This window comes from Erythrolamprus reginae, chromosome 1 (genome assembly GCF_031021105.1).
Source record: "Erythrolamprus reginae isolate rEryReg1 chromosome 1, rEryReg1.hap1, whole genome shotgun sequence".
NCBI classification, from domain to species: Eukaryota; Metazoa; Chordata; class Lepidosauria; order Squamata; family Dipsadidae; genus Erythrolamprus; species Erythrolamprus reginae.
In genome coordinates this window covers 415,231,840-415,249,033 of record NC_091950.1, presented here as the reverse complement: position 1 = coordinate 415,249,033, position 17,194 = coordinate 415,231,840, and the positions used below count along the sequence as shown (strand labels likewise).

Sequence of the window (17,194 nt, the reverse complement as noted above, 5' to 3'; positions counted from 1 at the left end):
TTAATGATTATAGGAGTCAAATAAGCAATGAAGAAACAATATTAATAAAAATTGTAAGGATACAAGCAACAAGTTACAGTCATACAGTCTTAAGTGGGAGGAAATGGGTGATAGGAATGATGGGGGGGAAAACTAGTAGTAATAGAACTGCAGACATAGTAAATAGTTTTAACAGTGTTGAGGGAATTATTTGTTTAGCAGAGTGATGGCGTTCAGGGAAAAAACTTCTTGTGTCTCGTTGTCTTGGTGTGCAGTGCTCAGTAGTGACATTTTGAAGGTAGGAGTTGAAAGAGTTTGTGTCCAGGATGCGAGGGGTCAGTAGATATTTCACCAGCCCTCTTTTTGACTCGTGCAGTATACAGGTCCTTAATGGAAGGCAGGTTGGCAGCAATTGTTTTTTCTGCAATTCCGATTATTCTCTGAAGTCTGTCGGTCTTGTTGGGTTGCAGAACCAAACCAGACCGTTATAGAGATCTATCTATAACTACCTACCTACCTGTCTGTCTGTCTCTGTCTGCCTGTCTATCTATCTACCATTTTGTTTTGTCAAGGATGTATTGGTTGTATACATTGATATAACACTGTTGATAGACATGAGGTGGGTACTAATAAGAGGGAAATATCTACCCAGGAACGGTAGGCACACTGGTGCACATGCACGCCCCTTTCCCACTTAAGCCATGCCTCTGGTCAGGGCAGGAACGGCTGCTGAAGTAAGCATCTTGGCACAAAGAGTTGCAGGTGCAAAAGTACTCCACATGCCATCATCCCCGGTGCAGAAAGGGACTCCACATGCGAAGGATTCTAGATGCCATCATTCCCGGCACAGAAAGGGCTGCAATTGTCCCTGGCATAGAAAGGGACTCCAGTTGCGAAGGATTCTAAATGTCATCATTCCCAGCACAGAAAGGACTCCCAATGCAATCATCCCCTGCCCAGAAATAACTTCCAATACAAAGATGCCCTTACGCGAGCACAGAAAAGACTCCCGATATGGATTCCATATGCAATTCTCTCCCGCATAGAATTTCACATACAATCGTCCCCAGGACAGGAAGGACTCCACAAACAATCGTTCTTGGCACAGAAAGGGGACTGTGGATGCAAGTATCCCCTGCAGCTCCCATTCAGAGTGGATGCAACCAGCAGCTGGGAGAAGGGGCGTCGTTGCCACCTTGTGATTGCCCGCTTGTCCCATAATCGCAGGGGATGTGTTAGGGATGATGGGAGCTAGAGTTGTTCTGGAAGGCAGCCTGGCTGTAAGCAAAGCCCTGGAAGGAAGCAGGCAATGACAAAGCTGCACAGACGCCATCCATTCGTAGGACGCATGCTTCTGAATGGTGGCTAGGGAAGCTCCTTTTGAGTGTTTTTTCAAACTTAGCAAATTTTAAGACGTATATAGACTTCAACTCCCAGAATTCCCCAGTCAGCCTGTCAGGTTAACTCAGTTGATTTATATACATGGTTGTATTGACCAGTGATGGGCTACCAAAATTTTTACTGCCGCGCTGTGGGCATGGCTTGATGGTCATGTGACTGGGTAGGAGTGGTTTGCCAGCCATGTGACCAGGTGGGAGTGGCTTGACAATCATGTGACCAGGGGTGGTGGCTTAAATGTCATGTGACTGGGTGGGAGTGGCTTACCTACCAAGATAAGTTTTCAAATAAGGTGCTTGGACTCTTTTTCAGTTGATTAAGTCACATTATTTGAATAGCCACAAAAAGGACAAATGATAGACAGCGTTATTTGTTGAGGAGAAACATGTTAAGGTTTTGTACTGAAGCCACAAGGTTCAGTATGATAACAGATTGGGCAATTAGCTCAATTTTCTTTAATTGCTATAAAAGTTCAGTTCTGGAAAATGATTAAAATGATTCAAGCGTTTATGGGTAAAAACATGCTATTTAATTATTTCCTATTTTAAAAGTAATTAAAGATCATACTAAGGTACTACAGAAGGAAGGGAAATAAAAAACCCTATTAAGTATTCAATAAATAGTGCATAAACTTACCATCCCTACTGCGTCTCCCCTCCCCCCCTCCCATTACTGGAACTGACTGCAAGTTAAGTTCATTTTAAGAGACTCCATCAGTCTAAGTGGGGAAATATAGAGACCCTGTAGATTTGGCATTCATCTACCTTAGAACAGTATCTCCCATCTCTGCTTCCCTCCTTAAGCATCCAACTTTAAGGGCACAAGAAATCTCTCCTAAATGGGACAGGGATATGAAAGGTTAATGTCATGCTTAAACTAGAATGTATGGCAATTCCAGCTGAAAATTAGGAAGGCAGGAAGCAATGACGAGACTACAAAACCTCCCAATGTTTTACAACAATCTCAACGTTGCACATAAATACAGACCAAAATACAAATTAATATTTTAACAAAGTATTTTTCCATCGAAATAGGGCTCCCCGGGTTTATTTTTCTGGCAATTTTTTAAAAAAACCCTTGTTTTGATAAAGCAACTGAGTTAATTTTCTGGAGTTGCCCGTTTCTGAGAATGGTTACTCTGGACTTCCTTGGAGTTCTTTTTCATTTTCTGGACATGGGTCCTATAAAAGAAAAAATAAGTTATAAGAACCACAGCCAACTTTCGGAAATTTTAAAAACCAAACCAAAATGTTAATTGCCACTTATTTCAAAAAGAATAATAACAAATTAAACCTGTATATGCCACCCAACTTCCAGTGACTCTGCGTGGCTTGTTTATAGCTGAAAACCCAAAATCAGTGGTAGCGTACTGATTTGGATTCAGGTGGTTTGAAATTGATTCTCAAAAAGAATAATAGATCTTTGGAAATAGAAAATGTCCTTGTTTAGCGACCACAACTGGGACAAGCAATTTGGTCATTAAGCAAAATATTTACTAAATGGAACTGTGCTTATGATCTTATGATTTTCTCTGTAGCAGGTCATTGATTTCATAAATGCAGCACACTAAAAAATGATATATGCAGTGTTACTTTTCATTTTAGATGTCAAAATGGTTTTGTGACTCCCAGTGTTTTCTTTTCTGTGGGAAATGAGCCCAAATGGCTCTTTGTGTCAGGGTTCCAAATAACATCCGAGAAAAAAATCACCAAGTTCCAATTTATTAACAGAGCCATGTAGGTTACAAACTGTAATCATTCTGATACTAACTTACACTACAGTTCCCCACCCAGGTTAAGGTTCATCCCTCGTCCCCACACCCACAAGTTCATCACAAGGACACTCCGGTTCCCTTAACACCCAGGATCCTTGGTTGGTTTTTGCACACACATAACACAATACAAACAACATACAACAGTGCTCTGTGCATGTGTCCCATCACCCGACTAAACATACATTCCCCACCACCAATTGGGTGGGTGGGGGGGGTGTTCAATTATTTACGAGTATATATTCTGTTATTTCCTCAGCTCTGATTTGCATTTATTTACAATTCAGGCTGGTGCTGAGCAAAGGATGACCTTGAATCTTCTGGAAGGAATTTATTGTGGCTAGTATCTTTCCCTGTCATGCAACCACCCCTTCCCAATTCCCACAATACTATTCCACTTGTGGCAGGCCAAAGTCTGTAACTCAAAACAATGGCTTCCACTTGACACTTTGTGTGTTTCAGGTTGCCAACCCCTGGACTAGAAGACCTCCAACTATGTTAATTTGTCAAGGATCCATTGGGAAATGTTACATTCCTTAACAGGAAATTTGCAAAATGGGAAACAGAACATGTCTTACTCTTAGGTTTTTCTAGGAATATTTGTTTGTTTATTTATTTATTTATTTATTGATTGATTGATTGGATTTGTATGCCGCCCCTCTCTGTAGACTCGGGGCGGCTAACAACAGTGGTAAAAACAACATGCGACAATCCAATACTAAAACAGCTAAAAACCCTTATTTTAAAAACCAATCATACATACAAACATACCATACATAAATTGTAGAAGCCTAGGGGGAAAGAATATCTCAGTTCCCCTATGCCTGACGACAGAGGTGGGTTTTAAGGAGCTTACAAAAGGCAAGAAGGGTGGGGGCTATTCTAATCTCTGGGGGGAGTTGGTTCCAGAGGGCCGGGGCCGCCACAGAGAAGGCTCTTCCCCTGGGTCCCACCAAACGACATTGTTTAGTTGACGGGACCCGGAGAAGGCCCACTCTGTGGGACCTAACTGGTCGCTGTGATTCGTGCGGCAGAAGGCGGTCCCACAGTTAATCTGGTCCGGTGCCATGAAGGGCTTTATAGGTCATAACCAACACTTTGAATTGTGACCGGAAACTGATCGGCAACCAATGCAGACTGCAGAGTGTTGGTGTAACATGGGCATATTTAGGGAAACGTGCACAGTGTTATTTCATTGGTTCCTGTATTCACTTATATTTGCATCTATATGCAGCACTTTTGAAACAAAATCATTTGGATCCACAGGAGTGTCTACTTACTTGTCTTTCTTAGCTTTTTTTTGTAAGAATTTAGGAGATGTAAGGATGTGTGCCCTTTCCAATGGCTTCTTTGTAAATTTCTTCTTTTGCTTGCTGAGTTATGACATTCAGGGCAGAGGCGAAAGAAAGGAAAAAGAATAAAAAATAGTTCATTAGCAAGGTTTACAGTCCACTTTTCCTTTCTTGTTCCTTTTCCTTTTCCTCATTGTGAACCTGCGCTGGCAAATTATCAAATCCACCAGACCGCTAATCTGAACAGAACTCCACATTCTGGTTTGAGCAGTAAGTGGAAACCATAATATGGTTATAGGAATACCTGGACCAAAAAAAGGATTAAAGAATGAAGTGTGAAAGCATATTTCAGTCAGTCATCTTGAACTAAACCAGGAGTCAGCAACCGTGGCTCATAGGACTGGTCATAAGTCAAGGACTAAATCTGCAGACAGCATCACTCCCAGGAACTCTGCATCACTTCTAGCCTGTCTGGTGGCCTCTCCCCTTCCAAGGTGGGGTTGGCCTGCATGCCTGGCTTTCCCTCCACCTCTCTTTTAAAGAGAGTAGGACCACCGGGGATGCTTCATTGTTGAAAGCAAAGGTCTTCAAACTCCAATGCCCAAAATGGTTTCGAGGCCTGTTTGCCATTGTGCTGTTTTTTGCACTCCGGAGCCTTCAGGGAAGGTTCCTGAAGCCCCAGAGTGTGAAAAACGCACCCTTTTGGCATGTTGTTGTGGTTAGCTCCGGCCCAGCTCCTGCCCCAAGGACTGTGGATGTGGGGGAGACATCCACATGCTGCAGGCCTGTTTTGCCCCCGGTGGAATCTGCTGATGAAGGCTCCTCTGACCAAGAAGACATGAGTGACAGGGAGGAGGAGAGTGGGGCAGACAGCTCAGAAGGAGATCAATTATCTAGCTCCTCCTTGGATTCAGAACAAGAGTTAATGATACAGCCACGCATGCGGAGAGCGATGCATAGGCAACAACAACTGAGAGATTATTATCAAAGAAAATGAGGCCACCTGTGGTTGGGTGGGGCTGTGGTAATTAGTGAGGCTGCTATAAAGAGCAGCCTGTGGGTTTGGCCATTGGGGAGGATTATCTAATCGTTGTGTTTCGTGACTGCTTTACTCACTTTGACCTTTTGTGTGCTGATTTTTCTCCGCTTTGAAACTAAACCAGAGCAAAGTGTGCTTCACTTTGTGAAAGAAGGAGGACTGTGAATTGCCTCACAGCTGCAAGCTAAGTATCACAGAACTGATAAGGGACTTGTACAAATTACCAGTTTGTTTGGAGACCAGTGCTCTTCGCTATACAAAAAGGTGGCTTGGTTTAAGTGAATTTTCATTATAAAGAACATTGTTTTGAATTTTCAAACGTGTGTGTGTCTGAAATTTGTACCTGTGAATTTTTGGGAGGAGTCTACCAGAGAGCCCGACAGAACACATGTGAACCAAAAAAGTTTCACCATCACTGGCCTATGCCCTTAGGAATCCCCCAAGAAAAACTATCACTGAAATCAATATGTAAAGCGCCAATGAGGCCATCACTGCCAATTTTTTTTCTTTAACGCTGGCAGATTCCCCCCTCTGCTTGCTATCAAGAGCCAAAAGCTGCATGCCCAGAGCACCTGTTTGATCTTAACTTCAGCAGCGGTGTCAGGAAAGAGCTAATGCGATTCCAGGCAATTGGAATCACCCAGAACGCAGTGACCTTCCCGCCTTAGCTTCTTGATTCACCTTGACCTCAAAGAACATACCTTTGCAGTTTGCGAAAGTGCTTTATGTAATCCGGGACAGGACAACCAGCTCTCTGGATAACGGAGGCTATGCTGAAAGGGAACAAAACAAGAGATGAAAGGCAGGAGGAAAATAGAATCCAGAATCCTTCACAAATTTAAAGCTGACAGCCGCCCCGAGTTCTCGGAGAGGGGCGGCATACAAATCTAATCAATCAATCAATCAATCAATCATAATGGCTGAAAATTTTAGGATCAAACTCTTATCTGCACCGTTATCTATACCACTCATTCATTCATTCATTCATTCATTCATTCGCCACCCCTCCCCGAGGACCCTTGCCAAGGCAGGGATTAGAGCTAGACAACCTGGGTCCAAATTTGTCTTAATTTGTCACAGTGTTGGTAATGACCTTTAAAGCCCTACATGGCAGTGGACCAGAATACCTCCGGAACCGCCTTCTACCGCACGAATCCCAGCGGCCGATTAGGTCCCACAGAGTTGGCCTTCTCCGGGTCCCGTCGACTAAACAATGTCGTTTGGCAGGACCCAGGGGAAGAGCCTTCTCTGTGGTGGCCCCGGCCCTCTGGAATCAACTCCCCCCGGAGATTAGAACGGCCCCCACCCTCGTCTTTCGCAAATTACTCAAGACCCACCTATATCGCCAGGCATGGGGGAACTGAGACACCTCCCCCAGGCTTTTATATTTTATGTTTGGTATGCATGTGTTGTATGGTTTTAATTGTTGGGGTTTTATGTATACCTTTTTAATATTAGATTTATATTACTATTAGATTGTTTTTGTTATTGTTGTGAGCCGCCCCGAGTCTTCGGAGAGGGGCAGCATACAAATCTAATAAATTATTATTATTAATTATTATTAATAGCTTCTCAAGTACTGTAACCTATTCCAAATATCATTCCTCCATGGACATGCTAAAACCCAGGTGACTGTGAGTTCTAGTCTGGCCTTAGACATGAAGGCCAAATACATGACTTTGGACCGATCAGCAGGAGATTCTGAGTTCCTGGGTGACTTATCAGGAGACGGAGTTCTAGTCATTCCTAAATATGAAAGCTGGCTGGGTGGTTTGGGGCCTACTGCCAGGAGACTGTAAGTTCTAGTCTGGCCTTAGATATGAAGGTCAAATACTTGACTTTGGGCCAATCACCAGGAGACTGTGAGTTCTAGCCGGCCTTAGGTGTGAAAGCTGCCTGGGTGACTTTGGGTGAATTATGGAGTTGTAGTTATCCTTAGGCATTAAAGTTGACTGGGTGATTTGGGGCCTATCAGAAGGAGACTGTGTTCTGTCCGGCTTGGTTAATTAGCAGTCATTAAGCCCCAATGAAGATTCAGAAGCCAAATTACCATGTAGTCTATTTACAAAGCAACGTTCTGGAAACAGTAGTGAAATCAGAGGAATGTCAGTTCGCTTGCCAAAAATCCAGCGTTATCAGCACAACTGATAATAAGTGTCCAAAAGAAAGTCATAAATTCAAGCCATTAATTTTCGGTGTGGACAGGTCCTCACAAATGTTTTTCAAGGCTAGGTTTGCAGGGTTCCAGAAAAGATTTAAATGAAGAAAACACTTTGGCTGCTAGTTCTCTCTCTCTCTCTCCATAAATGAATATTGAACTTTCTGCAACAAAATTCCCATTCTCCCCCCCTTTAATACTCTCTGTGATGACAAGTATTATCATTATTTTATTAAATGACCCTGCAGGTCATCAAGTCCAACCCCCTGCTCAAGTAAGCTACGCCTAGATCTAGGTTCCTGGAAATACTCTTGTCTCCCTTGCATTCTTCCGACTCTCTCCTCTAATATGGGGTTCACAATATTTCCCTCCTCATCTGACTCCAAGATTACCACAACTGCGGGGGGTCTGCAATCTCTGGAGGGTCCCCAAGCCCTAGCTCTCCCTCATTCTCACTTTCCGATTCCTCTGGTAAACACACTGGCCTATGATACCCAAATGGACCAGGTTCATTCTCCTCAACGTCCATGACCAAAGGAGCTGGATGTGAGCCAACCACAACAACTGAGAGTTCTAGTCTGGACTTAGACATGAAAGTTGGCTGGGTGATTTAGGGCCTATCACGAGGAGACTGGGAGATCTAGTCTGACCTTAGGCATAAAAGCCGGTTAGGTGACTTTGGGCCAGCCCACTTTACAGGGTTGTTGTTGTTGTTGTTGTTGTTGTTGTTGTTGTTGTTATTATTATTATTATTATTATTATTTATTAGATTTGTATGCGGCCCCTCTCCGCAGACTCAAGGGGTCTCACAACAGCAATAAAAACAGAATAATAATGAAACAAATCTAATAATAAAATTACATAAAACCCCCCAACAATTAAAAACCATACAACACATACATACCTAACATAAAATATAAGAAAGCCTGTGGGAAGATGTCTTAGTTCCCCCATGCCTGGCGATATAGGTGGGTCTTGAGTAACTTGCGAAAGACAAGGAGGATGGGGGCCGTTCTAATCTCCAGGGGGAGTTGATTCCAGAGGGCCGGGGCCGCCACAGAGAAGGCTCTTCCCTTGGGGCCCGGCAAACAACATTGTTTGGTCGACGGGATCCAGAGAAGGCCAACTCTGTGGGACCTTATCGGCCCCTGGGATTCGTGCGGTAGAAGGTGGTTCCGGAGGTATTCTGGTCCAATGCCATGAAGGGCTTTAAAGGTCATTACCAACAATTTGAATTCTAACTGGAAACCGATCGGCAGCCAGTGCAGGCCACGGAGTGTTATAGAAATGTGGGCGAATCTAGGAAGCCCCACAATGGCTCTAGAGCCGCATTCTGCACGATCTGAAGTTTCCGAACACTTTTCAAAGGTAGCCCCATGTAGAGAGCTATTGCTGTTGTTATGGGGAAAATAGAGGTAAGAGGCATTGTGTGTATATTAATTAATTAATCAATCAATCAATCAATCAATTAATCAATTAATTAATTAGATTTGTATGCCGCCCCTCTCCACAGACGCGGGGCGGCTCACATAAGTAACAACAGTATACAGTGTAACAAATCTAATATTAAAAATTATCTAAAAACATGTCATTTAAAAATCATACAACACAAGCACACCATACATAACCTATACAAGCCCGGGGGAGATGTCTCAATTCCCCCATGCCTGGCGATATAGGTGGGTCTTGAGCAATTTATGAAAGGCAAGGAGGGTGGGGGCAGTTCTGATCTCCGGGGGGAGTTGATTCCAGAGGGCCGGGGCTGCCACAGAGAAGGCTCTTCCCCTGTTTAATCGACGGAACCCGGAGAAGGCCAACTCTGTGGGACCTTATCGGCCGCTGGGATTCGTGTGGCAGTAGATGATCCTGGAGATAAGTCTAAATTAATTAGACTTCTAGTGCATATGCTGCCTTGAGTTATTTATAAAAAATAAACAAATAATGGAGGGAGAAATAACCCCTGGATTCTTTCTACATATAAGCCAAGATTCTGCTGTGACTGCAACTCGCAGCCAGAGGGTCATAGGCCTTGTGCCATTTTGCCAGCAGACCAGGAGGGTGGAGGAGGAAATATCGCCAAGCTGGCCCATGGCTGGTTCTTGAAGCCTTGACTTGCCCAACAGAGATTCAGCTCACGAACAAGGTGGTCAAAGGAAGCATTGGAGGGAAGAGGTACCTTCGCAGCAACGGCTTGTCATCTTCAGTAAAGAAGGTCACTGCCTTCCCTGTGTGCCCTGCTCGCCCTGTGCGACCTGTGGCAAGAGAGAATAGGATTTAGCCTCGGTAACAATGAAGGGAAAGCTCCTGAAGACAGAAGCAGGGAGGCGGCAAAGGCATCCTTACATCTCCTAAGAGTCGTGGTGCTCTAGTGGTTAGAATGCAGTACTGCAGGCTACCTCTGCTGACTGCTGGCTTCCTGTGGTTTGGCAGTTCGGTCCTCAATGGCTCAATGTTGACTCAGCCTTCCATCCTTCGAAGGTAAGTAAAATGAAGACCCAGATTGGGGGTCATATGCTGACTCTGTAAAACTGCTTAGAGAGGGCTGAAAGCCCCGTGAATGGTATACAGTGGTACCTCTACCCAAGAACACCTCTACTTATGAACTTTTTGCCTCTTCTCAAGAACCGTTTTCTACTTACAAACCCGAGCCTCCAAAACTGTAACGGAAAAAGGCAGGGAGAAGCCTCCATGAGGCCTTTCTAGGAATCTCCTGGGAGGAAACAGGGCCGGAAAAGGCAGGTAGAAGCCTCTGTGGGGCCTCTCTAGGAATCTCCTGGGAGGAAACAGGGCCGGAAAAGGCAGGACGAAGCCCCCGTGGGGCCTCTCTAGTAATCTCCTGGGAGTAAACATGGCCGGAAAAGGCAGGGAGAAGCCTCCGTGGGGCCTCTCTAGGAATCTCCTGGGAGGAAACAGGGCCTCCAACCTCCCTGTGGTTTCCCCAATCACACACATTTGCTTTTACATTGATTCCTCTGGGGAAAATTGCTTCTACTTACAAACTTTTCTACTTAAGAACCTGGTCACTGAACGTATTAAGTTCGTAAATAGAGGTACCAATGTATAAGTCTAGGCCTGTGATGGTGAACGTATGGCACACATGCCCAAAGTGGCACGCGAAGCCATGTTGCCTGCCATGCACATACTTGCCTGTTTGTGTTCTGGGTTTCTGGCATGCATGCACGCACGACAATCAGCTGTTCTTCACACGTATGGCAGTGCCAAAACCCGATAGGCGCATATGCGCTGGCCCGCTGTTTGTCAGGTGCACATGTGCATCAGAACCCAAAATTTCATTTTTTTCCAGAGCGCAACCCCAATGTGAGAGCCAGAGAGCATGTGATGTTTCCGTGCGATCTTTTTGGCCCTCGGTGCTGAAAAGTTTCACCATCACTGCTCTACCTGCTATCGCTATTTCTAAACGTGAGATCTCCACAATTCAGAATGTTAATACAAACTGGAGGCCCTTGACTGCTGCTGAAAGAGTCCTTACCAGATCTGATCCAATAAGAGATCTAGCATAGATCTATTTACGTGTTGTTGTGCATCTACCCAGAGTCACCTTCGGTAAGAAGGGCAGCTTTATAAGTTTTATAGATACATACACACATGTAATTTACATACATACATATATATGCATATACATATACCCTGTTTCCCCGATAGTAAGACACCCCCGATTGTAAGACGTATCGGGGGTTTCAGGGGGGTCGGCTAATATAAGCCGTACCCCAAAAGTAAGACATATGTCTTACTTTCGGGGAAACACGGGGGTATTGCCGGGGGGGGGAGCCCGATGACGTTGCTTCCAAGCTCCCCGCGTGCCCCTCGCCTTCGCCTCACCGCGGCGCCACCGCCTCTTACCCGGCTTGGCAAAGCGAAGGACGGCGCTGGTCCGAAGCGAGCCGAGCGGGCGGCGGCTTGCAGCGAAGGCGCTCGTCCCAGCAACCGAGTCCTGCTGAGGCTCGGCTGCAAGCGGCCAGCGAGGCCGACCGGCTCCGAGGCGAGCGGCCGGATCTGCACTCTCCTTCGCCCGCCTCCTTTTCGGCAGGCAGGTGGGGCTGCCCAACTGCGCAGAGCGGCTCCTCCCCTCCAGACACACGCTTCCCCGACACGCGTCTGCGGCTCCACGCGTGCACGCCGCTTGGAGCCCTGAGGTTGAACTTGGAAAAGGGCTCACGAGGCTCCTGTCCCGTGGCTGCCCTTCTGGACTCTGGGGAGATGCCTTCGGGAACGCGACCCTTTCAATTTTTTTCCAATGTAAGACATACCCCGAAAGTAAGACGTAGTGGGGCTTTTGGGGGTAAAAAGAAAGTAAGACACTGTCTTACTTTCGGGGAAACACGGTACATCTATAGGGAGACCATGATTTTAGCTAGTAAATTCCTTTCCTGATTCAAATGTGTGTTGATAAAAACTATGTGTGAGGCACTCCATCTTTATCATGGTTTGTTCTAAGATCTAAGTCAGGAAGACACCTTACATCTATTCAAGTTAGCTTATCATGCTAATGAATTGCAGCCAAATAATACGGTACACTGTAAAATGAATCTTTTATGGTGTTTTATGGTGTTATGTTTATATTATGCTATGTTGTTTTTGAATGTGTGGTTTGTACACTGCTCAAAAAAATAAAGGGAACACTTAAACAACACAATATAACCCCAAGTAAATCAAACTTCTGTGAAATCAAACTGTCCACTTAGGAAGCAACACGGATTGACAATTTCACATGCTGTTGTGCACATTCAACTTTGTACAGAACAAAATATTCAATGAGACTATTTCATTCATTCAGATCTAGGATGTGTTCTTTGAGTGTTCCCTTTATTTTTCAGAGAAGTATATTTAATGTTGTTTTTAAAACTGTTTAATAAAAACTATTTCAAAACAATAAATCGTGAGTATACAAGGTACAAAGTTACAATCGTACAGTCATTTGTGGGAGGAGATGGGTGATGGGAACGATGAGATGATCAATAATAGTGCAGACTTAGGAAATAGTTTGACAGTGTTGAGGGAATTATTTGTTTAACAGAGTGATGGTGTTTGGGGAGAAACCCGCAGAATTGTCTCTCCTATATTCCATATATCTTCTCTTCTATCCCTATATCTTTCTTCTATTCTCTCATCGATTTATAGAAACATAGAAACACAGAAGACTGGCGGCAGAAAAAGACCTCATGGTCCATCTAGTCTGCCCTTATACTATTTCCTGTATTTTATCTTAGGATGGATCTATGTTTATCCCAGGCATGTTTAAATTCAGTTCCTGTGGATTTACCAACCACGTCTACTGGAAATTTGTTCCAAGGATTTTATTCTATATTCTCTCTTCTATTCTTTCTCCAATTCTATTTCCTCGAAGGTGTCCTCCATTGCCTTCGTTGTGTATTATTGTGCATTGGACAAAATAAATAAGTAAATAAAATTAAGAATGATTTAAAACGCAGAACCCTAAACTCACCTATCCGGTGGATGTATTCCACGGCACTGCTGGGGAAGTCAAAATTGATCACCATGTTCACTCCTTTGAAGTCGATCCCTCGAGCCAGCAACGCAGTGCAAATAAGGACCCAGATTTTCCCAGCTCTGAAACTGCGCACTACATTATCTCTCTAGGGAGAGAGGGAGAGATCATAGCGTAAGCCATCATTAAATACCTGCAGAAGGAACTTCTCGGCCACCAGAACTCAAAACACACCCCTCTTGAAGAGAGCCAGTTAGCAAAGTTCTGAAATGATATAGGGCACACGAGCCAGGCCTGGGAGCCAAATCCCGCATGTGGGGTGCTTAGGTCTGGTCCACGGGGTCGCTCCAAAAGCAGCGAAAGACTGGCTTGCAATGACTCTGCCAGCAAAAATGAAGCTTGCGAGGGCCACACGAGGCCCTCTCAAGCTCAGCTTTCTCTGACAGAGGGTTGCAGGAGGCTGTCGCAGCCAATACATAGCTCAGGAGGTCATTTTCTATGGCAGAGCGCTGAGGCTTCCACAGGCGCCCCCAACACGAGTGACATCGAGCTCCCCCCCCCCGGCCCCGAGGTCAAACAAAACTCCAAAGTGGCTCTCAATGAAATTGAGTTTTGACAGCCCTGACGTTTGAGCAGGGAGTTGGACTTCAAGACCTGACAATTAAAACAATTAGTAGAACGGCTTGCCTCCAGAAGCTGTGAATGCTCCAACAATGGAAGTTTTTAAGATAATAATAATAATAATAATAATAATAATAATAATAATTTATTAGATTTGTATGCCGCCCCTCTCCGAAGACTCGGGGCGGCTCACAATAACAATAAAACAATGTTACAATGGAAAACAAATCTAATATTAAACAACAGTTAAAAACCCATCATTTAAAAAACCATGCAACACACACATACCATACATAAAATTTAAAAGCCTGGGGGAGGTGCCTCAGTTCCCCCATGCCTGGTGATACAGGTAGGCCTTAAGTAATTTGCGAAAGACAAGGAGGGTGGGGGCAGTTCTAATCTCTGGGCGGAGTTGATTCCAGAGGGCTGGGGCCGCCACAGAGAAGGGTCTTCCCCTGGGACCCGCCAAACGACATTGTTTAGTCAACTCTGTGGGACCTTATCGGCCCCTGGGATTCGTGCGGTAGAAGGCGGTCTTGGAGGTATTCTGGTCCCATGCCATGTAGGGCTTTAAAGGTCATTACCAACACTTTGAATTGTGACCGGAAACTGATTGGCAGCCAGTGCAGGCCACGGAGTGTTGGAGAAACGTGGGCGAATCTGGGAAGCCCCACGATAGCTCTCTGCACGATCTGAAATTTCCTAACACTTTTCAAAGGTAGCCCCATGTAGAGAGCGTTGCAGTAGTCGAGCCTCGAGGTGATGAGGGCATGAGCGACTGTGAGCAATGACTCCCTGTCCAAATAGGGCCACAACTGGTGCACCAGGCGAACCTGGGCAAACGCCCTCCTCGCCCCAGCCGAAAGATGATGTTGGATGTTGGATAAGATGTTGGATAACCATTTATCTGACGTAGTGTAGGGTGTCCTGCCTAAGCAGGGGGGTGGACTAGAAGACCTCCAAGGTCCCTTCCAACTCTATTAACCAGCTTATAAAATGTTCTTCTGTGCCCCACGAAAAAAGCCTCCCGCCCACCTGTTGTTGAGTCCTGTCTGCATGAATGATGTCCACATTGATGCCTTCGTAAACAAGCTCATGAAAGAGCTCTTTAGCCCGTTCAATAGACTGGACAAACACCAAGACCGGAGGAGTGAAGCCCTATAATGGAAGGAAGAGAAAAGGAGAGAACCAGAGTGAGGTCACAATTTAGACAGGGAGTGCTGTGATTGTCAGCTGGCCCAGTCGATCCACTCTTCAGATCCAGAAACTACTCTTATCTCCATATCCACACAATCCTATCATATTCAAGGGAATTCTGAAAGAAGCCCAGTTGAGTTTTTAAATGGTTGGGCCCATGGGATTGGGACCCGTCTGAGGGAAACAAATGCGTCTCAACCTGGTAGGGACATTGGCAGTCAATGTAGACAAAAATAGAAACACAGAAGATTGGCGGCAGAAAAAGACCTCATGGTCCCTCTAGTCTGCCCTTATACTATTTTCCTGTATTTTATCTTAGGATGGATATATGTTTATCCCAGGCATGTTTAAATTCAGTTACTGTAGATTGACCAACCACGTCTGCTGGAAGTTTGTTCCAAGCATCTCCTACTCTTTCAGTAAAATAGTATTTTCTCATGTTGTTTCTGATCTTTCCCCCAACTAGAAACATAGAAGATTGACGGCAGAAAAAGAACACATGATCCATCTAGTCTGCCCTTATACTATTTTCTGTATTTAATCTTAGGATGGATATATGTTTATCCCAGGCATGTTTAAATTCAGTTACTGTGGATTTACCAACCACGTCTGCTGGGAATTGGCTCCAAGCATCTACTACTCTTTCAGTAAAACAGTATTTTCTCATGTTGTTTCTGATCTTTCCCCCAACTAACTTCAGATTGTGTCCCCTTGTTCTTGTGTTCACTTTCCTATTAAAAACCTTTCCCTCCTGAACCTTATTTAACCCTTTAACATATTTAAATGTTTCTATCATGTCCCCACTTTCCCTTCTGGGGAAGGGAAATTTCCCCCAATCTGGGGCAGAAAGGGAGGGGAAGAAAAGAGAGAGGGTGGGTAGTGAGGGAAGGGAGAGAGGGAGGGGTAGAGAAGGAAGAAGGGAAGAAGAAAGAGAAAAACTTTAATCTTAGACTGTCTACTATTGAATTAATACAAAAAAAAAAAGATTTTTAAAAACCCAAGTATAAACCTAAAAACTAAAACCCAAACAATTCAACCTAATTCATTCCAGCCACAACCATACTGTCAACCGGAGCAGAGTATCAATGCTCAACGGCCCCAAGCCTGCTGGCAAAGGTGCATTTTTAAAACCTTTCGAAAAGCCAGGAGAGTTGGGGCGATGCGAATCTCTGGGGGGGAGTTGGTTCCAAAGGACTGGAGCTACCACAGTAAGGGCCCTTCCCCTAGGCCCCACCAGTCAACATTGCTGGGCTGACGGGACCTGGTGAAGGCTGACTCTGTGGGGATCTGACCATCCGCCGGGATTTACTGATCCCTCACATCCTGGACACAAATTGTTTCAATTCCTACCTTCAAAATGACGCTATAGAGCACTGCACACACCAAGACAACTAGACACAAGAACAGTTCTTTTCCAAAAGCCCTCACTCTGCAAAATAAATAATTCCCTCACCACTGTCAAACTATTCACTAAGGCTGCATTATTATTGCTATTAGTCTTCTCATTGTTCCTATCACCCATCTCGTCCCACTTATGACTGTAACTTATTGCTTGTATCCTTATGATTATATTAATATTGTTTCCCTCATGATTCTTGATAAATGTATCTTTTCTTTTATGTACACTGAGAGCATAAACAGCCAAATTCCTTATGTGTCCCACCACACTTAGCCAATAAAGAATTCAATTCAATTCTATTCTATTCTAAAGAATCTGCATCATTCAAGGTGTTCTATCCATTTATTCTGCTTTATGAACATATCATAGAAACATAGAAGACTGACAGCAGAAAAAGACCTCATCGTCCATCTAGTCTGCCCTTATACTATTTCCTGTATTTTATCTTACAATGGATATATGTTTATCCCAGGCATGTTTAAATTCAGTTACTGTGGATTTACCAACCACGTCTGCTGGAAGTTTGTTCCAAGGATCTACTACTCTTTCAGTAAAATAATATTTTCTCATGTTGCTTTTGATCTTTCCCCCAACTAACTTCAGATTGTGTCCCCTTGTTCTTGTGTTCACTTTCCTATTAAAAACACTTCCCTCCTGGACCTTATTTAACCCTTTAACATATTTAAATGTTTCGATCATGTCCCCCCTTTTCCTTCTGTCCTCCAGACTATACAGATTGAGTTCATGAAGTCTTTCCTGATATGTTTTATGCTTAAGACCTTCCACCATTCTTGTAGCCCGTCTTTGGACCCGTTCAATTTTGTCAATATCTTTTTGTAGGTGAGGTCTCCAGAACTGGACACAGTATTCCAA

At 44.4% G+C, this 17,194-nt stretch overlaps 1 protein-coding gene across 2 annotated transcripts in view; it reads right to left on the bottom strand.

The window, feature by feature from the left end:
- Positions 1 to 1,883: 1,883 nt before the first annotated feature.
- DDX52 (DExD-box helicase 52) overlaps positions 1,884 to 17,194 on the bottom strand; it is a 35,046-nt gene continuing 19,735 nt past the window's right edge. For both annotated transcript variants that reach the window (XM_070735282.1, XM_070735281.1), the window contains exons 10-15: positions 14,761 to 14,883; positions 13,102 to 13,252; positions 9,814 to 9,889; positions 6,181 to 6,252; positions 4,429 to 4,521; positions 1,884 to 2,558 (exon numbers count right to left, since the gene is read on the bottom strand). In XM_070735282.1, coding sequence (XP_070591383.1) covers positions 2,477 to 2,558; positions 4,429 to 4,521; positions 6,181 to 6,252; positions 9,814 to 9,889; positions 13,102 to 13,252; positions 14,761 to 14,883 — 597 coding nt within the window. In that variant the 3' untranslated portion in view covers positions 1,884 to 2,476. The remainder of the gene's footprint in view (positions 2,559 to 4,428; positions 4,522 to 6,180; positions 6,253 to 9,813; positions 9,890 to 13,101; positions 13,253 to 14,760; positions 14,884 to 17,194) is intronic.